The sequence below is a fragment of the Armigeres subalbatus genome, chromosome 3 (assembly GCF_024139115.2).
Source record: "Armigeres subalbatus isolate Guangzhou_Male chromosome 3, GZ_Asu_2, whole genome shotgun sequence".
Classification (NCBI taxonomy): domain Eukaryota; kingdom Metazoa; phylum Arthropoda; class Insecta; order Diptera; family Culicidae; genus Armigeres; species Armigeres subalbatus.
The window spans coordinates 423,642,550-423,665,005 of NC_085141.1; the positions used below are offsets into that span (position 1 = coordinate 423,642,550).

At 41.8% G+C, this 22,456-nt stretch overlaps 1 protein-coding gene across 1 annotated transcript in view; it reads right to left on the reverse strand.

The window, feature by feature from the left end:
* Nucleotides 1-1,953: 1,953 nt before the first annotated feature.
* The window catches only part of LOC134223129 (protein nubbin-like), a 149,078-nt gene continuing 128,575 nt past the window's right edge, over nt 1,954-22,456 (reverse strand). Inside the window, exons 11-12 of the mRNA XM_062702268.1 lie at nt 3,469-3,563; nt 1,954-3,024 (exon numbers count right to left, since the gene is read on the reverse strand). Coding sequence (XP_062558252.1) covers nt 3,007-3,024; nt 3,469-3,563 — 113 coding nt within the window. The 3' untranslated portion in view covers nt 1,954-3,006. The remainder of the gene's footprint in view (nt 3,025-3,468; nt 3,564-22,456) is intronic.

Here is a 22,456-nt window from a genome sequence, read left to right on the forward strand (position 1 = left end):
ACATAATGTAAAACCAATTCAATAAAAATTCCGCGGAAAAAAAAATCAAAATTTCGTTTCGTTTCGAAAAATTTCGAATTAAATGAACCTCGATTTCGTATCGTTTCGAATTCTCGAAAGAAATCTATATTTCGTTTCGTTTCGATCCGAATCAACATAGACATTTTAAATTTCGTTTCGTTTCGTTTCGTTAGGAAAAAGTGTGTTATCGCATACCCTTAGTTGTAGGCACTGCACAGAAGCGACCCAGGACGGGTTGGTTCGATGTGGAGTGTCAGAGCCGGATGTTGGTGTCGGGTACCCGATCGAATAGAGATCGATGCAAGGAACCAAGAGCAGCTGGAAAGCGAACCCATCGCAGGAAGAAGAAAGAGTATGAAGAACTAGTTATTAGCGAAGCGCAGAAAAAAATGGAGCAGAATGATATGCGGAGGCAGTGAGCAGCTTTATGAAGTTCTGCACCATATTATGTCGAAAATATGGGAAAACGAGGAATTGCCTGTTAGCTGGTTGAACGGCCTCATTTGCCCTCTCTTTAAGAAAGGGCACAGACAAAACTATGTCCCGTATTCTATTTATCAGATTGAGAGCGCTTGAAGAGTCCTTCGTCGGTGATTCCCAAGCAGGTTCTCGTGAGAGCCGATCAACGATGGATGATATGTTTACTCTGAGACAAATCCTTGCTAAATTCAGGGTGTATCCTACCATTACATTCTTTTCTACTCTTGGATCCAGTTTTTCACGCTTTTGTTTTTGCACCCAGGTGAAAGCAGTTGAACCGAAAACACGCATCCTATCTACGCTCGGCTTTCTTTTGTACCACATTTCATATGGGGTCTTTCTTTCTTCCAGAGCACCTGTTGGACTTCGATTCATAATGTAGGCAGCAGTGAGGACAGCTTCACCCCACATACTCTTCGGCAAACCAGAATCTTGCAGAATGGATCGAGACTTGTCTAACAGAGTGCGATTTAGGCGCTCCGCCACACCATTCTGCGGATACATTCCGTGCGGCAAAACTTCTTGAACAATTTTCCAATATACTCCCCGCCATTGTTGCACCGGAGTCTCGACACCCGTGTGCCGAAGAAGATGCTACCTACTTTTCCTGCGCCTCAACCTTCGATTCGAGCAAATAGACCATCGTAAAATGGCTATAGCCGTCCATGAATGACACATAATAGCGCTTACCGTTCCACGTTGTATGGATAAACGGCCAACACATGTCAGAGTGGATGAGCTCCAATGGTCTAGATGAACGTTTATCCACTGCGTTGTTGAACGGTTGTCTCGTTTGTCTACTTGCCAAGCAAATTTACACAAACATCTATAAGGCCAATATTGAATTTTTGATTGCGTTTCGATCATCTTGTGCTTCCATAGGTTCTTCAGGTTCGTCTCTCCCAGGTGGCCATACTGTCGATGCCACAATTCAAAGCTTTCATTCTTCTTGTCATTGTGCTTGCTAAATTCTTGCTGTCATGGTAACACACATCCAAAGCATAGAGTTGGGAGAACCATCCATCGTTCACACCGCGAAAATCGGAAGACTGCGGTGGGCCGGGCACGTAGCCAGAATGTCGGATAGTAATCCGGTGAAAATGGTTCTTCACAACGATCCGACGGGCACAAGAAGGCGAGTTGCGCAGCGAGCAAGGTGGATCGATCAGGTGGGGGACGATTTGCGGACCCTCCGTAGACTGCATAGGTGGCGACGTGCGACGTGCTTTTATGTACTGCACAGGCCACTCCGGCCTTCGTCTGAGCAAATAAATAAATAAAGCTTTATTTCCCATTACATTGCTCCTGCGTCACGCTAAATAAAAATGTGTTCCAGTTTGGGTTATGGTTATACTGGGCATGCATTTATGATTCTCCAGCAAAAGAATTTCGGAAGTAATAAATATAGTTCCATATTTCGTAAAGTTTTATTTATCGAATTCCATACAGCATAATATCCACAGGTTTACTCCATACAACTATTTCCCCAAACCCATCCCCATTAGTGCATCGTCGCTTCAACTCAATCACCGGCTTGCTTTCCTTCTACTTGGACTTATGACAAATGCAATTGAGTGAGTACTGAATGTGACTTGTGTGAGTGAGTTTACTTTGATCTGTTTTGGTTTCTGAAAAGTAATTGTTCTGTCTGTTTTACCACCGTTCAAAATGTATGCAAGTATTGTATATTTTACATATCACATCCAATATGTTTTTTTTTCTTTCCGGTACAGGGATACTAAACACTCATCTTAAACAACTAAATCTATGAGGCGCGTGTTTTCCGTATTCTTGACGTTTAAATATTCTATTTCAAGTAATCTCTGGCCGGTATGTTACAGGATAGACAAATTTACACCGGTTTTGTGTGATAACAGCGTTAGGATGATTTTTTTTCTCCGATTCGTAGACTATTTACATTTCAGACGCAGTGTGAGATATGAACCGATTTTGTTGGCTGAGATCCTACCACGATGAGCTGAATTCCGACGATCAAAACTATGGTGCAGTTACAAAAGCTATCATTTGATGCCTTTTCGTAGAAATTTTTCTAATTGTGATGGTACATACACGTTTACGGGCACATGACACAGGGAGCATCGGTGATTAGGAAGAGGGAAAATTTCGAATCAGGGACTGTTGCCAATTGGAGAGACCATTGAGAATCTCGTTTTTTGAGTACTGCCAATTTATTTTCACTTCTTAGGATTTTTTGAAAATTCTTATCGTGTTCATCGCTTTCTACAGCTCACTATACATAAATTTTTTTTTGAAAGTCTGACCTTTTTATTGTAATTTCAATATTAGAAATAATTCTTCTGTTTGTTTCCGGTATACATGTCATGTTAAATTCTCATTTAGTCATGTTTTGTGTTTTGGGCAAAACGAAACTTTGAAAATATTTCTGTTCCATAAATTTCTTATATAATTTCAACTAAAACTATGGCACGTTCAGCTGACGTAGATGAAGATTTTTTGGCACCTTTCTTGAGTCCGAAACTTTGTTTACTGAGTAATTTTCAACTGTTTGAACAAAGAAGATGTGGAAAAGTTAGAAAACGTAAATCGATCAATATCATACAACTATTACTATATTTTCGCTCATTATAAAATGTATTAGCATCATCTGTTTTTATAACTCTTATACTTAATTTCATAGGAACTTTGGTTGCATCATTTCTAACTCAATTGAAAACTAGTAGAAAGTACATTCTTAGTACGTTTACGCTGCCTAATTGAACTAATAAAGTGATGAATATTTCGTTTTCTTAAAATAAATAGCAACTTTTATTTCTCAATCAATAAATTCCACTAAATCTCTCGAATAGTTTAAATAAAAATAAAATATTCAAACAAATGGCACGTGTTTGCAATGAAAATAAGATGAATCACTTCAAAACCGAAACAGTGAAAAACAAATCCTTCTTATGAGCTTTCCATTTTGAAATTTTTCGACATCATTCGTACCGTGTTTTTCAGGGCTTGCCGTTTGTTGCAGAACCAGATCCGAATCACCTCCCGCTCGTAGCCTAGCTGGTGCGCCAAACCAGTGATTTCCGTTCCTGGAAAAGAAGATATAATTAGTTTAGCGCTCTATTTTTTTAGTGTAAATATAAGAAATCGGGTTTTTGGGTATGGAAAAATCAGATTTTTTTATTATTCATTTTATTTATTAGTTTTTAGACCCTTTTTAGGCTTCGAAGTCGGTTTTCGCCGAGCTAGTTACATGTCATAATTTTTCATGGATTAGATTTGATTGCTGGATTTCTCATGTAGGTAGGGGAACGGTTCGGCACTTCATCCTATAGCTCCTATTTCCATCCCATCAAAAACAAAGCAATGAAAAGGAATTTGGTTTGTTTTTTATTTTTGTGATTTTTTTCACCAGTGAGCACGCGTGTTAGCAAAAAGAAGCGACGAGAATGGTGATGTATTTCTTTATTTTGCGATGAGATGAATATATGTTCAGTGAGTTCTCCTATATTCTTCGAAAATATTATACAGGGTGTTCAATAAGTTCGAATACACTTTCAAAAAATGTTCAAAAATTGAGATTAAATTATTTCTTATCCCTGTTCCATTTCATTGAAAGTATTGTTTATAAGGAACGTTTGTAATATTTCTTTTGGAACAACCTCTATTTTGTACTTCTTCACGAGCTTCAAACGTTTCTAAAATCCATCGCAAGCGGCACGCACGGTCTGCATGGGCATTTCGTTCCAGATTTTGAGAATTACGTCTTGAACTGGTCCAAGTTCTTCTTCTTCTTCTTATTGGCATTACATCCCCACACTGGGACAGAGCCGCCTCGCAGCTTAGTGTTCATTAAGCACTTCCACAGTTATTAACTGCGAGGTTTCTAAGCCAAGTTACCATTTTTGCATTCGTATATCATGAGGCTAACACGATGATACTTTTATGCCCAGGGAAGTCGAGACAATTTCCAATCCGAAAATTGCCAAGACCGGCACCGGGAATCGAACCCAGCCACCCTCAGCATGGTCTTGCTTTGTAGCCGCGCGTCTTACCGCACGGCTAAGGAGGGCCCCTGGTCCACTGGTCCAAGTGACTGACCTCGTATTCGTACAGCTTTAACATAATAAAGGACCAAACAAGAAAGTTGAGAAGGTTCGAATCCGGGAAGCTGGGAGGTCGCAAAGTTTTGTCCAAAAAGTCGATTAAATTGTCCCCATATAAGGCTTAAATCGCATTTTTCGTGTATAAAGGATTATCGTCCTATTGGAACATGTAGTACTGATCTCCGTCTTATCACCGGGCCACTGGGGGCATTAATCGTCCCCAAAACCTGAGTTTTGTAGTACGCCGCAATGATTTCGACCTTCAAAAACGGCTGTTTACGATGCCTCAATCCATTTTCAACGCGCGTAATAAACGAACAACAAAAGACAGAATCTCAACACCACACACATCCGTTAGCGTATGTATACCGCTAACGCTGACACCAATACTAATACAGACTATGTACATTGGGCTTACAAACACAATGATCAAACATTCGTATTCGAACTTATTGAACACCCTGTAGGGCACTGCACCAAGGGCCTCATACGCCTGTCACTGGCGAACAAAGCTCGTGTACTCTGCATCGAAGATTAGAACCGGTGTTAGGGCGCAATCGTTAAGGTGAAGGTGGGTTGAGTACCAAAACAAAGCTTTGATAGTATTGGTACAATAAAAACTTTCATATACTGTAGTAGTATTGGTGTCGTATTTATAAAAAAACAAAGAATATTAGTAGGGTGGTTCAAAAAACGACCCAGCACCACCAAGCTCACTCGATTCCGTCCCATGCTCTGAGTGTCCTCAAAAAACCGATTTGAACAAAAACTGGTTGAGCGCAAGCCGGTTCAAGTTTGTATAAAAACTAGTATGGGAAACTAAACCTTTTATTACACTGGCTACGGCGCCTCCCCTCCAAACGCTGGCGAAAAGAGAACTCACATAGCTGAAAGCAACATTCCAGTGACTTCAGTGAACGAAAACCGCATCGCAGGAAAGATCCATTGATTACGTAACGCAAATATAGCATTTTATACTCCACTCACCCTTATGTCACACTTTTTGTATGAAGTATCTGCCCCTGGTACGATAGTGTAGACTAGACTAGACTAGAGGTATCTGCCCCTGGTACGATAGATATCACAGACAAATTCTGGGTATTTTGTTGAATTGCACGTTTCACTGATGCCTTCTGAGAAGCCTAATTATCATGCGAAAGAATCGCAACCTCGATTAAAATCGACTCCCAACTATTGGAACGACCATTCAATATGGATTGTCTATGGAGTTGAAGCTCTTTAATATTTCATCCAGTCATATGGTCGCCATTGCCCAATGACGGAGTGCCAGAATCAGAATAATGTTAAATTCAACCTCGCCATATCAACTGTCATACAAACCTGAAACGACCTTCGCACGGTAAGCCTCTATTCAAACCAGCCCAAACCATTGGATGACACCCAAATTATAAATCATAATCAACTGAGCGTGGCGAAGCAAAATTATTTTTTGAACCACCCTACTTATTAGTTTGCTGCTGCCGGTGCCGGTGCACCGCGGTGCGGTGTTTACATTCGCTCCGCGATCAGTTTTTAGTCGTTTTTTTCGGGCAAAACTAGCAGTTTATACTAAGTTTTCGGTTCAAATAAGTGACTGATTTCAAAAAGTGGTGTTTAATTTGCATTCTATCAACATTTCGGGCTGCTCATGTGCGGAGCAGTGAGTAAAAACTTGATTTTTCCAAAGCCCTTTAAGAAGAAGTGAAGTGCAGTGATGAACCCACCAAATCGCGAACGGCTATTAAATTGGCACGAAACTGCTGATTTATGCTACAATTCGAGCCGGAATACATAGGATTCATTGAAGAAACATGTTCATTATCACGGGAAGTAAGAAAATATGCTGTGAACAGGTTAGTAATTTGAATATTAAACTTTTGTTCGAAGCTGTTCGATGAATTGGAATGTTGGTGGGAGAGGAGTGCGGGAGGTGTGGGGTTGGCCCGTGGAAGGTCCGGTGCCATATTGGCTGCCATCGTGGTACTCTTCCAACTATGTCCTTAATGTGAACATTTTTATATTCGGTTGATTACTGCAAATAAATTCTTTTTTGAGTCCCTATTATCAAGCAGGTATGCCAAGCATATCACATCGTTATATTGCTGCATGATTGAGTGTTTAATTTTGATAAAATATCAAAAACAAAAGTGTTCATAAAAAATGCCTCGCCATAACAAAAAGGTGGTAGAGAATTAACTCTGTTGTTTACAGTTTAGAACCAAATCCAGATGTCGCACATGTTGGGGTAGGGATTCAGTGCTCCACCTTCTCTCCCTGCACTGCACGGACTGCTTTGTCTCTTTCTCGCTGCAAAGAAATTAGAAAACAACAAGGCCAGTAAACGTCAAAATTTATGAGAAACGAAAGAGAAAGAGATGTTTCCGTGCAGTGCCATATTGCGTTAAAGAAGCCCAAATTTTGCGTAATTTGTTCAGAAGTGGTTACTTGAAATTTTGATTTCATGAAGATTTCGCTGGAGTCAACATGGTGCGAGTCTCGTTAACAAATGAAACCATAGCATATTTTCGACGCTCTTACAATATTTGTATCCTAATTCAAGACAAAATTTTCAAAACGACTTATCTGCTTTTGTAAACACCCAACCGGCGGTTGTTAGATTTTCTAACAATTTTGTATAAGAATCTAACAAAACCTGTATAAGAACTGGGCATATGCGAAATTGTTAGATTCTTATGCAAAAATGTAAGAATTGCAAGCTTTTCTTCAATATTTGTATAAGAATCTAACAATTTCGCATATGCCCAGCTCTTTTATAGGTTTTGGTAGACTCTTATACAGAATTGTTAGAAAATCTAACAACCGCCGGTTGGGTGAACAAAGATTCAACCAACACTCAGCGAACTGGACTAGCGAAATTCATAACTGGCGCCTTATGAAGCTTCGACTGAATATTCCACCAACAGTGCTTTTATACGCAGTTACCTTCCCAAGTCTTCAACCGTCGATGGGCATGTGGTCTACATACAGGCGTCCTGATCCCGACGTCCGTGGTTCGAGCCCAGTCTTGCTGCACTATACTTTTTTTTAATGTAAATCATCATTCATAAGGCAACATATTGAAATTCATACCGATTCCTTGTGGCAAATTTTCATAAGGCGTTTGATTGGAAATCATGCGTCCAATTTCCTCAGTGACCACCATCAATAGGTAGGGGAAGGATTCCACTACCTGTTGATGGTGTTGGTTTGCGTGGGAGAGCTATCAGATTCGTCAAATCGTCGTTCGAATCTTTGTTTACAAAAGCAGATAAGTCGTTTTGAAAATTTTGTCTTGAATTAACAAGCAGCGTCCAACCAAGTCCGTCCTAATTTTCAAGGAGCATATTAGCACACTAGAAAATTGGTTTTGTAGGGGAAGACACTCCAAACGCACAGGTAGGAAAAACCAGAATTTCCTGCATTTGCATGAAACATCTTGACAAAACATTCCACAATGTACTTCGCGTCTCCACGCGTTGTAGCAGCATAAAGTCTCACCTAATCATAGGGTCTGTTCACAAATTACGTAACGCAAAAATCCTAGTTTTTGACCCCCTCCCTCCTCCTCGTTACAAAGAGTAACATATTTGGTACCCCTCCCTCCCCCATGTAACACGTAACTGTGAAACAAATTTTCCTTCCCTGAAGCATGTAGGTTTTGGTATTTTTTTTACATAGTTAGAATAGCGAACGGCGTATGGTCAAAAATCAAGGAAATCAAATACATTTTTATTCGCGTTATGCGTAACATTTTGTAGTACCCACCTCCTCCCCACCTTTTAGTGTAACAAAGTATAACGCAAGTTGGACCTCCCCCTCCCCCCTGAAGCGTTACGTAATTTGTGAACAGATCCATACACGACGGGACCGCTTCTATCGCTTGGCGTCTGTGATTCTGTCGCGGTTGGTATGGAAAGTGAAATGGAATATTGCTGAAAGATCCAAACGCGGCGACTAGTTGTCGACATCGCGGCAATGAAATCGCTTACGTCTGGGGGAACCTTAAGAACGTTAAAGGTGCTGTTGCATTTGTGATAAACTTGATTCAACCATAGTAGCCCGGATTTTACGTAGAAGGTTTGGTCGATACCTTTAAGAGCAATGCTCAAGGAATCCAAATTTAAATCCACTCGCGTTTTCAATACAGAAGCAATGCACAATTCTCGCTTAACTTTTCAAAAGGACCTAAGTAACATTTTTTTCATGAATTAATTTGAGTACTGCAATCAAAAGCTTATATGTTTTTCTGTTGATTGCGCTATTCAAATTAAATCATGAAAAAAATGTTACTTAGGTCCTTTTAAAAAGTTATGCGAGAATTGTCATTTTCATAATTTCAGCTTTGCTACATCGCAGCATGCGTGGAATCATAAAAAATACAGTTGCGCATTGTTTCCGTATTGATAGGAGTGATCTTGAAAACGCGAGTGCATTTAGTTTTGGATTCCGTGAAGATTGTCTTTAATGTCGAACTTATTGTTTGATTTGCTTATTCTCAAGTATGAAATTTGGGCTACAGTGATGAAAAACATGTTTATCTGGCGCATAAAGTACCGTCTAGAACAAAACTTGTTAATCACATGATTTGAAACGCTATTAGCGATCTAATAGCAAGATTAGCGGGCGCGAGTATTAGCTGTTTGACAGCGCAGTATCATTACTTGACACTTTACCGGTTACTAAACGCGCTGCTATAACAGTAGCGCAACTGACAGGTGACCAAATTTGGTAGCGCGGTAAGAGTGCTGCTATTTTATCAACTGTCAAACATCACCGGTACGGAATAGAGTAACCAAATTGAGAGCCGAAAATAGTGACCGATACGGAAACGAGTGACGAAACTAAAATGAAAGCACTGCGCGGGTGATTAAAATGCTCGCGACCGATAATGATGCTCTACTGTTCATACTAATTGCTTAATATCCGTGTAGTGCGTTATTCTCTTAGAGCCGCCAGCTAAAAAACGTTTTCTGGCATTCCAGTACGAACTAACGTAGTGTCGATTGATTGTGTTTTTCGCGATCGAAAGCGTAAGATTGCCAATCTGGAGATGGCGATGTTTACCGAGGTTTACGGATAAGAAACATTCTCGACTTCCTGGGCATAGTGTATCAATTGTACATGCCACACAAAATACATGTACATGCGTACATGTACTCATGCGTTATGGCGGGCATAGAAAAGCTTTCAAATAATAACTGAGGAAATCTCGCTTAATTTTTCTAAAGGACCTAAGTAACATTTTTTTCATGAAATAATTTGAGTACTGCAATTAAAAGCTTTCATGTTGTTCTGTTCATTGCGCTATTCAAATTAATTCATGAAAAAATGTTACTTAAGTCCTTTTTAAAAGCGAGAAATGCTTATAGGGGAAGATCCATAAAGTGCGTCACGCGAAATTTGGCGATTTTCAACCCCCCCTCTCCCCTTCGTCACACTTTTTGTATTGAACCTCTAAAAATTTTGTATGAGTCGTCACGCTGCTCGAAACCCCCCTCCTCCCTAGGAGCGTGACGTACTTTGTGGATGGCCCCTAGAATACTAGGTTGAAAAGCAGGCCAATTCCAGTTGGAATGTAGAGCCATATAAGAAGAGAAGGAGAAGCGAGACAAAAAGCATCGGTGCAATTGTTAGCAGCAAATCCTTCCCGCCCTTCTGCTGCAATGGGTAGCAAAGGAAACCACCTGAAGACTGAAGCTGAAGACCAGCAACCGAGTGGCTCCAAGCGGCCGCGACATGATGATGCCGACCCGTCGAAGGTAAACGCTAGGCTACTAGCAAACAACAAGTATGCTATCTTGCCGGACAAGCAGTCTCCGACCCCCCTCTTCCCCTCATCGAAGGATGTCGCCTCGCATCGCACTGAGCAGATGACAGATTCAGCCTCTGCTCAAGCTGTACAGCGTGTACAGTCCGTAAGTAGGGGAACTGTTCCATTTTCCATCTCACTGAACATATATTTATCTCATCGCAAAACAAAGAAATACAGCTCTAATCTTGTCGCTTCTTTTTGCTAACACGCGTGCTTACTGCTGAAAAAAATCACAAAAAGAGAAACAAACCAAATTCCTTTTCATTGCTTTGTTTTTGATGGGATGGAAATAGGAGCTGTGAGATGAAGTGCCGAACCGTTCCCCTACTTGTTGACCCAAAAGTGTAAGTTTTACTCTCACAATGTTTCCTTCCCGGAACGAAGCCTCTGAATGTTGTTATTCGTGGTTTCCGGAATATACTCCGGACTCCGCAGCCATCAAGCGAGCCGATGGAATCAACCACCGTGATGTGCTGTATCTGGCGCATTTGGAGAAGGACTCCTTTACAATGGCGGACCTTCAGAAAGTAAGGGCACTCATCCACAATCACAGAGCTCACCCTGAACCTATTCCGTCGGCTGTGAAGCTTACGAACAAAGGAACAGCATATCGACGTTGCCATCTCGGATGTCATGACCTTTCTGGCTAAATATGGGCCCTGAAGGCTCCGTCAAGATCCTTAATTGGAACACTAGTTTTATCCAGAACAAAAACATTGAACTGACCGTTTTTATCAACCAATGAGATATTTACACCGCAACCGTCACCGAGACACATCTTAAGCCTGTACCTCAAGCCTGAAGTGAACGTTTACCTTCCCGACATTCGCCTTGTGAGACTCAATCGGTCTGTTCCCGGGAAAGAGTGGTTATCACATTGCGACGAAACATCGATTGCCGTCTGTTGCCAAGATTTCAGCTTTAAATAATTAAAGTCATAGGAGTCGAGGTTTCCACCGTCGTCCCAATCCAATATGGCAATATGTACTATACCCAAAACAAGCCAATATGCGGGATGGATCTATGGCCCTGATGCAAGACATCATCAAATTAACCCGGCGGTGTGGTCGGTATATCATCACCGGTAACATCAACGCGAAGCATCAAGCCTGGGGAAATAGCAGGCTAAACCAAAATGGCGCCATTCTTCAAAGAGATCTGGAGGAAGGGCACTACGCTATCTTGAGCCCAGGTGCTTGCACTCAGTCGATCCAATATCCATGCGATTCTGGACATTTTTTATCACCAACATGGACAACAACACTTTTCAACCGGTGCACAGTGTTACTTACTTTGCCGATTTCATGCGCTTTTTTAATAGCATCGTTTCTGTTAATTTTTTCGCTGTAGTTTGTTTGGAGAAGATGTTAGATACGAAAAAAGCCTTTTTTTGAGAAAATCTGAAAAAGGATCAATTCACCTAAAAACCAGATATGAGTCTAGTGTCATCAGGAAAGCCACTTTGTCAAAGACACCCCATATCTATGACTTATATAGTACGAGATATGTGACATTTTCTGTGCAAGGTCCCTGAAATCAGTTTTTTAAGCATAATTTTTTTTTTCTATTTTTCAGGCATTTTTACCATCTTCTACAAAGTTTTTTTGGCTAACAATAATTCACGTTTTTGTAGAACATTGCGAAGCTCTATCTCGCCATTTTGCGCTGGAACAAGTTACACGAATCTAAAACACACCTAGAAAAAAAAACACATTTTCTCAAATAACTTTTCAGTTTTAAGATAGAGCTTCACAATGTTCCACAAAGACGTGTATATTTGTTAGCCAAACAACTTTGTAGAAGATGGTAAAAATGCCTGAAACATAGAAAAAAGTTTTGCTTAAAAAACTGATTTCAGGGACTTTCTACAAAAAATGTCACATATCTCGTACTATATAAGTCATAGATATGGGGTGCCTTTGGCAAAGTGGATTGAAATACCATCCGCTACATTTTTCCTGAAGACTCTAGGCTCGTATCTGGTTTCGATGGTTAAGCAAAATTTTTATCTCACTTTTAGGTGGATTAATCATTTTACAGATTTTATAAAAAAAGGCCTTTTTCGTATCTAGTGTCTTCTCTAAACAAACTACAGCGAAAAAATCAACAGAAACGATGCGCACAAGATCGGCAAAAAGCAACACTGTGCGGTGGTGTACAAAGAGCTCAGCTCTGACCACTTGGCAACTCGGTAAGTCGACATAATCTCACCCGACGCAACTACCATCGTGCCAACTGGAATCGGTTGCAGCAGTACGTGGATGACAACGTAAACTATGAGGCACTATTGAGACGCCTTAGGACATTGATCGGCAACTACATTCCATCGAGGAGGCGATCTCACGGGCGCGGAATCAACACTTATCAGTGGTCCTAACCATTGACACTCTCACCAAAGTTTTGATTCGTCTGCGGAATGTTAAACGAATTCCAACGCACCAATCTGCCTTCTTTGACCTCAGACTGCAATCGCTTGACCACAATTTTCAAGGCCAGAATGGTGGGACAAAGAAAAAATGATTTTTTCTAAGATGCATAGTTAACAATCATTGCACTTTCGCATGTATTTCGAATGATTTATGGACTTACATCGCATATTTCAAATATTTCAACCCGTCACCCATTTAGTTTTGAAACATGAAACGTATCGATGTTGCATCTATAGAGTTACCTTAGTAAACGCGTAATAAGTCAAATTCGCTGAAATTTTGAATGGCTGATGGTTTGATGGTTGAAATTATTGGCCGAATGGCTCTATGGATTGCTTTATACCACCTGCCGAGAAGGCTACTGATATAGGCCGGTACTTCATAACCTCCCACAATCTTTGACGCAGCATTATCAGTCAGTAAGAAGCTACTGTCGGACAACATACAAACAATCTTGATCAACTTCCCAGCGACTTCTCGGAGGAGTTGGCAATAACAGCTGACGAATTGTCAAACTAGGTCAAAGCCTCTAAAAGTTTGAAGGCACCAGGTTTGGACAACATCTTCAACATCTTCAACTCAAGCACATGAACAAACCGTTTCTCAACCATCTTATCATGATTTTCAATCAGTACCTCCGGATTAGCTATACTGCCTCTCCGCCTGGAAGTTTTCCATAGTAATCCCAATCAAAACTCTCCAAACTCCTCAAAAGCCTTCTCTCTGCGTTATTTAAGCTTTTTTTAAAACGATTTACAGCCGGCTATTCGAAGCTGTCGAACAAAATAACATCTTGCTTGAGGATCAGTTACAGGTTTTCTGATCTGAGTCAATAACATCCTCAGTCGAAAAAAGTATGTGGCCAAAGCATCCGCCATGGCCCTGCAAGACGTCGAAAAATCCTTCGATAATAGATATCCTATTTCCTCCTGCTCAACCTTTCTTGGTATCTTGCACAGAGTGTTACCATCGGTTTAGGGAGGGCTCATTGAAATAAGAGTATCAATAACTGACCTCTTCAACTTCAACGATCACAACCACTCTCCTACAACCATGGCCCGTGAGATTTTATCAATCTCGCATTTTATTCAAAACATTCAGTGAAGAGGTTTCACACTTGTACTCTGAGATTTCATTCATATTACAGTCTCATAGACTTGACCACTGGCTCCGGGTTCCCCAAAAAGAACATTATTTCTTAAAGAGTACTTCATCCCTAAGAGTAGTGTCAAAATTCAACGAGAAATCTTTCCTCAGAGTACCAAGTATCCTTTCCTCTCAGGAAAACTTTGTGGTCCGTTTTTTTCCGACAGCAAACATCATTTTGAATATCTACCATTGGCCAAGCCATCGCTCCGAAATAAATTTTCCAATTGATCCTCGTCGCCAAAATGTAGGAGAGAAAACACGTCTTGATCGCTTGGTAGTTTGGATAATAATGATTAGTTTATTGACAATCATATTTAGTCATAGATCTTCATATAGCAATGGCTACTGGGATCCTACATTCTGGCATGATAGTATGGTGTACAAGCTTCACAGATACAATCTTTAAAAGCAATCCAGCATCTTAATTAATTTCATTAAAAAATATCTGTCGATGAGGACATTCCTGGTCTGCAGCGGCGGAGCTACATCTGCTGCGCACCGCATCAGCGCAGGCGTTCCCCAGATCAACGAGGCCGATAAAATACTTCACCACTAGGAGATTTGCATTAACGCGGCTATGACACCAGACCATCATCTTTCCCCACGACTTGTTCCGGCTAAAGATTGCAAAATCATCCTAAACTGTACACCGGTGGAATAGTCCGATACGGCTGTTCTTCTGTTAACATTTCATTGGTGGAAACACTGGCAAATTTGTCAGCGACCAGTCTACTGATACTCTAAGAATTAGACACCGATAATTATAATCTGTTGAGCGCCATGCGCGGCTGTAGATGAGATTCATGGCTTTGTTCCAAACCTTTTTTAGGATGTGACTTCAGCTTCCTTCGTAGTCCAGGCTGATACTGTGAGAAGCAAATTTTGGCAGACCGCTTGTATGAATGTATGAATGATTTATGAGTAGTGCCGTTTCAGTGACTTTCTCAAGACTACTGTTTTATATAACTACAGTCGTCGAAGACAACTAGTTTGCAACATGTGCGTGATGAGGACTATACGTCACTGTTTTGGGAACGTGTCTGTCAAGATACAGGATACACGATACAGGCAATTAACTTTGATTGTACTGATCAACCTATCGACGGGCTCTTTAAAATTTTTCTCAACTACTAAAACAAGAGCTAAACATATGAAAATTTAAATATCACCGGGCACTGTTAAAAATCAGTAGGGGAAGGAGGGGCAATATGCCCTAGCTAAGCATAGACTGCTTCTATGCCTTAACTATAACGATTTTCATGGGTGTTTCTACCTCACGCAACAGTTAAATAATATAGCTAGTTGATGCCTTTCAAAAATTGTCAAAAATCTCAATCATATTGATAATATTCACATTTCAAAAAAGTGGTAATATTCAGTTGCCGGAAAACTCATGAGGCAAAACGCCTTTCAGCTGGCAGCTCCTAGGGAACAAAGCACCATGCGTCGGCGAATCAGCATTCTGGTATGGATAGTACGTGGAGACGCAAGTAGGGGAAGAGGACCCAAAACGCCCCCCCCCCCCCAGGCAAAACGCCTTTTGTGGTTTCCCTCATATTTACCGTCATTAAGATGACCGTAACAAAACTAGATCTGAAATTAGGTTAGGTTATGTAGGTTAGGCGAAAAAAGTTTCAAAATAGTGCATGGGAAGGTCGAAAAAACCGAAAATTTCCACGTTTTGAAGAAACATCTAACATTTTGACGAGGCAAAACGCCCTAGTGGCAATAACCTACAATGTACTTGCGTCTCCACGTACTATCCATAGGGGCCGTACACTAATTACGTAAGCACTTATGGGGGGAGGGGGGGTCGGCCATTTTCTTACGCTGCATATAAATAAAAATTTATTTGTATGGGAAAAATCTTACATGGGGGGAGGGGGGGTTGAAAAACCCAGAAAAACTGCTTACGTAATTAGTGTACGGCCCCATACCAGAATGCTGATTCGCCGACGCATGGTGCTTTGTTCCCTAGGAGCTGCCAGCTAAAAGGCGTTTTGCCTCATTAGTTTTCCGGCAACCGAATATAACCACTTTTTTGAAACGTGAATATTATCAATATGATTGAGATTTTTGACAATTTTTGAAAGGCATCAACTAGCTATATTATTTAACTGTTGCGTGAGGTAGAAACACCCATGAAAATCGTTATAGTTAAGGCATAGAAGCAGTCTATGCTTAGCTAGGGCATATTGCCCCTCCTTCCCCTACATTGTAGGTTGACATTCTCAGAATTTCAACTCGAAATTTTTCGAAATTCTGAAATTTCTTCGATTTTCTACAAATTTGAACCGGAATGAAGAATTATAGGTCAGATGCGTGACAGATTTTAAGCACTGGCGTGCCAAGTGTCGGTGGCGGTGGCGCACATCTCTAGGAGGAATTAAATTCAACAGAAAATAAATTAATTGGCTTCGAGATTTGGTTTCAAGAGCTATGGACAGATGATTAAATATGATTTTGTTTTGAATTGATATTTGTTTTGTTGGATTTTGTTCGGTTTGATTTTGTTATGTGAATTTTACTGTAATGTTTACAATGGATTTGAATAGCTAAATTGCTGAAGACGTGGTTGATTTCCATATTTTTTCAATCACATATGATGTTTTGTAATATTTGAAAAAGTCTACGTAGACTTCAAGGGGGTGGGGAGGGGTTTCGGAAAAATCTACGAAAGTCTACAAGGGGGGAGGGGGGTTTGAAATTGTGAAATTTCGGTCTACCTGGTTTGTGGACAGCCCCTTATCGAGTGGCCATAGCCGACAGCAGTGAAAATTCCACGCAATGTTCAGACTATGCTTTGGTAGCTGTTGTTGATATTGAAGGCGCATTGCGGATTGAAAATCGATTCTTTGCAAAATCAACACTTTATAAAGTTTTTTTTTCTCGGAGCTTAAGGAAAGTGACGCATCCTTAGCGGGCTTGGTAGTCATATGGCTACTGCTTCTGCCTCATACGCAGGAGGTCTTGGGTTCAATCCCAGGTCCGTTCCATTCTCCTACTTTGTATCTTTCTCTTTGTTTCTCATGTTCTAGCAAACGCTTAAACTGGAAATGGACTTCCATACCGTTTCCATTACTATTCCTATACCTTCAATTTGAGTATTCTAACAGTAATCTGATAGAATTGGAAATGTACTTATAGAGCTCGTTTCCTACATCCAATTAGAAATTCCATCAGTTATCTTCTCCCATCTATCACATTGGCAGCAGAGTCTCTTAATTCTCGTGTATACATGAATGAGACAGTGTGCCATGAGCTACAAAAGCTCACGTAGCACCGATTCAGTGCGACGAGAGAAGCTAGCGCGCGCATGAAATAACTAAGTGAGCGTGTCTCAATGTACGTCTCATGAGACTCATCTCATGCGCTAGAAATGCATAGCTGGCGTTACTTAGGCGACGATATTATTGAATGAAAATTTCCCGCCCAAGCTGTTTTACGCATCTCTGCTGTTGTTTGCAAAGGTTTGCCATGGCAAACAGCGCATGAGCTGATCGCATTGAGATGTCTCAATGCGACTCACCAATGTTAATGTGAGGTACACAAGCTTCGTGAGACTCGCGCGCGCTAAATTTTATGTGCGCGTAGCAGTCGTTGCTCAATCTCATCCTTTTTTGTACGCGTGCATGATGTCTGATTGGCAGCTCGTTAACCAAGACGGACCTCTGCCTCTCCAACCTAACCCAGAAATTCCAACAAATTCCGCATGAACTCGTGGCAAGTGCAGAGGTGTATTCGGCTTGCAGTGGGCGAGTGATTGCATCATCATTTCCTCCCCCTTCCCTACATTGACTTGCATTCTGACGTGGCAGGCACCAGTATGACCTAACAAATGAGATCATCAGTACTTGTACATTGAAGATGTGTGCTAGTCCCAAGCAAACATCTGTTGGTTCCCTGTGCAAGAACAGCTGATCTGGTCATAATGGAGTAGCAACTACGAGCAGTCAATCAAGCTCAAGCTCAAGCTTAAGGAAAGTGACGCATCCAGAATATCGGCGTTATTTTGGTGGCATCGTCACCCAGCAAACTTCATCGCCCCACGCCGGTATTTCAACGAATCCCGAAATACCATCAAATACCATCGCCAACGATCGGGTTCATCCAACACATACGACCGCGCCTCGTGACTCGTACCATCCAGCTGCAGTGACAGGTCGTTCAGTGTGATTGGTTTCGATCATACCACGGGTGAGTGGTCGCCAGTCCCGTGTGTGCGGCAACCGGTAGCAGCCGCAACGTAGAAGTGTGAAAGCTAGGTACATAGGGTAGAGAACTATTTGGGCAGTACCCCCTATTCCCGTCTACAATGGTCATTACTCGAGCGTTTTACAACCGCATTACTTGTTTTTAGTACATGGTTAGTTTCTGTCGATATCTAGTGATGTACAAAAAATCAAGCCATTTGATTGGAACGCGGTCGAGTTATCAACGTTGCGGTCTTTTTGATTAGTTAGATTTTCAGATTTTTTGATTAGTTAGAATAGTTTGTTTTTTCTTAATTTTCCATCTTTCTTTTATTATTTTGTGTTTGTGTTTTTTGTCCCTGTGTTTAGTGCTAAACTTTAAATTGTGCGCGCTTCGCTGGGGTACATTGAACTTCATGTCCAATGAAGTTTTGTTGCATTCTGGTACACCGAAGCAACAGAGAATGGACACTAGCAACATTGCCTCTCATACGACCCCCGCCCCAAGGTCTATCCTCCCGACTCTACTGGGCCGCATGTTGTTTTCTGTCGACCCAAAGGCAAGCGGTTGAATATAAGTCAGATCAGCGAAGATCTGGAGAAGCGATTCTCGTCTGTCACAACCATTGAAATGGTTGGGTCTAGTAAGCTGCGCGTCACGGTCAGTGACCGCAAACAGGCCAACGAAATTGCCACCTGTGAGATTTTCACTCTCGAATATCGCGGGGGTGGTGACGGAGAGGAGTATGACATGCGACGATCTGAAACACGGTTTGGGTCGTTTCAAGAACGTTTCTTTGCCTCCTGTTGCAATACTGGAGTGCAAGCAAATGCATTCCGTGTCGCATGAGCGAGAGAAGCGAGTCTGACTCTTTCTGCGTCACCTTCTCCGGGTCCGCGCTGCCTGACTACGTAGTGATTGGCAAACTTCGTCTACCTCTTTGGCTGTATGTACTGAAGGTGATGAATTGTGTTAATTGCAAGCAGCTGGGCCACACCGCTCAGTACTGCTGCAATAAACCTCGCTGTGCATCATGCGGAGAGAAGCATGTGGAGGGCGCGTGCAAGACGGCACCGAAATGTGTCTATTGTAACGAAAGCCCTCCACATGCTCTTGAAGCTTGCCCAACGTACATACAGCAGCGAATACACCAGAAGCGGTCTCTTCAGCAGCGTTCTCGGCAAAGTTACGCCGAAATGTTGAGGAAGGCCGTTTCACCAGTAGTCTCAGACACCATCTACTCTACTCTTCCTTTGGACGATCAAGGTAGTTGGAAATGGAGTTCCCTTTGTTTTCAAAGGCTCAACGAGGAAACGAGTAAAACAGAGCCAGCGACCCTCGAAAAAGCCTAGGAAACAGCCTGAAAGTGAGCCCCTAGCCAACATGGTCAAATCCAAAGTAGGTGGAAATGCTCAAAAACGATGAACAATGTGACCGCTTCCGGGAACATCTAGAATCCCAGATGTCCCAAGTTTTTCGAATTTTCAACCAGAAAGTGAGCATAGAGAACGAACGGAACTTTCTCCGGGCACTCCTGAGTTCACACTTTCTGACATCGTGGAGCTTATCCTCAACTTCTTTAATGCTCCCGACCCCGTTAAAAACATGGTGAAAACAGTTCTTCCTATTCTGACTCCTCTCCTGAAGCAGCTGGCTTCAAAACCGCCCCTTCTCGAGTAATTTGTATCCTTCGATGGCTAGCTTCGTCAATAAGGGTAACATGATTTCGATTTAACAGTGGAACTGTCGAAGTATTCGTCCCAAATTAGATATTTTAAAATTTTTAGTTAACAAATTACAGTGCGATGTTTTTAATTTATGCGAAACATGGCTTACATCACATGTAAACCTTCATTTTCCAGATTTTAACATCATTCTCCGGGATCGGGTAAATCGATATGGAGGGGTGCTTTCAGGGATCAAAAAACAGCACTCCTTCTATAGAATAGATCTTGCCCCGATGTCAGGCACCGAAGCTGTCGCATGTCAGGTGACTATCCGAGGAAAAGACCTCAGTATCGCCTCGATATATGTTCCTCCAAGCACCGCGATACCTCGTAGAGATCTCTCGCACATCTGCTCGGTTATGCCCGAGCCACGGTTGCTCCTGGGAGATTTCAACTCCCACGGAACAGGCTGGGGGGAACTGTACGACGACAACCGTTCAACAATGATATACGACCTCTGCGACGACTTTAATATGTCAATTTTGAATACAGGAGAAGTTACACGAGTGGCTACTCCAGCAAGATATAGCCGTCTAGATCTTTTCATTTGTTCGAGCTCGTTATCGTTAGACTGCACATGGAAGGTGGTCCAAGATCCCCATGGTAGTGATCATTTGCCCATCGAAGTCTCGATTTCCAATGGACATAATCAATCCACTTCTATCGACCTCTCATATGACCTCACAAAGTACATCGATTGGGGAAAATATGGGGAGGCCATCATTGATGGCATACAGTCGATAGAAACATTTCCACCGCGGGAAGAGTACCAGTTTCTATCTCAGTTGGTTATTGACAGCGCTCTCCATGCACAACGCCGGCAGGCGCCAGGATCTTCGGTTCGTAGGAAACCACGTAGTCCGTGGTGGGACACCGCGTGCACACAGCTCTGTTACTGGAGTTACTGGAGTGCAACATTGTTCCGGATGATTGAAGGGAAGTGAAGGTGATAGCCATTTAGAAGCTCAGAAAACCCATGTCGGATTATAATTCGTATTGCCCAATCGCGATGCTTTCCTACCTTCGGAAGGTGTTGGAGAAGATGATCCTCTTCCGGCTAGACAAATGGGTTGAATATAATGGCTTGTTGTCAGATTTTTTTTTTTCCTGTTCGGGTGTGCCACTGCGACCAGTTATTAGATCTATTGTAGCGTTACCCGTATCCTTAGTGTTTAAGTGCATGTCGAATTACTCCATTGCTATTGATAAGCAATGCAGTATCGGTTTCGATACAGTTGTTGTTTTGTTTTCTCAAGAGCACCATGACAAGGTCCCGCTATTTAGACCCTTCACAGAGAGCAATCCCATTGAAGGCGCGCCCCTTATCAATAGGAAATCAATCCTGTCTTGAGAAAACATAACACTAAAACTGTTTTTGGCAATGCATCGGAGCCCTAGTCACATCCTTGTCTTGCTTCTAGAGTATCACCAGTAAAGCTACAAACCCGGGATTTAGCTCTGTCTACAAGACCATTTCAAGCAAGAGAATTTGTTCAGTAATAAGAACTTCCGTGTGTTCCTCTCACTACCATTGTTCACCAGTTCGAGAAGAGTTAGTACGTATTTAAACCCCTAACTCGATTTTTCCAGCAATCAGTTCAGCCTAGAGACGGGTACCGAGGTTTTTTTAACTAATTGCTTGAAAAGTTGTTTCCGCTGCATACAGTTTAGCCTCAAACAAGAGGAATTCGAGTCTTTCAACTGTCTGCAAGGTAACATTAATTATGTTTTATTTCTGAGACTGCTGTTGGTAGCGGGGACTAAATACGATGAATCCTTAATTACCACACCTCATTGCCCTAGCTAGAAAATGGGCTCTGTTTGGTAGATCTTACACCGCAACACACTACGTCAAAGTGATCTACCGTGTTACGTGTTGTTGTCAGATACACAGTTTGGCTTTCGTAGGAGAAAGGAGACAAACGACTGTCTTGCGTTGCTTTCTTCAGAAATTCAGTTAACTTTCACTAAAAAAGTGTAAATGGGCTCAGTATTTTTGGACTTTGATTCAGTTTACGTCGATGTTTTATCCGATAAGCTCCACGCGTGTGGACTTTTAAACAACTATGTGTACAATTTGTTGTCAGAGCAGCGTATGAGTTTTTCTCATGGTGACTTGCCAACTTCACGAATTAGCTGCATGGGTCTCCCCCAGGGCTCATATTTGAGCAACCTTCTTTACAATTTTTACGTCAGAGACATTGAAGAATGTCTCATGCCAAATTGCTCGTTGAGACAGCTTGCAGATTATTGTGTTGTATCCGTTTCGGGGCCAACAGCGGTTTATCTGCAACGACCATTGCAAGATACTTTGGACAATTTGTCTACTTGGGCTTTAAAGCTGGGTATCGAATTTTCACCGGAGAAAACTGAGATTGTTGTCTTCTCAAAAAAACATAAGCCGGCAAAGTTCCCGCACCAACTAATGGGTGAGACAATCACTCATAGCATGTCTTCTGAATACCTCGGGGTCTGGTTCGACTCGAAATGCACCTTCGGGAGGCACCTTCGGGTGTATCTGACACAAAAATGCCAGAAACGAATCAACTTCATGCGAACAATAAC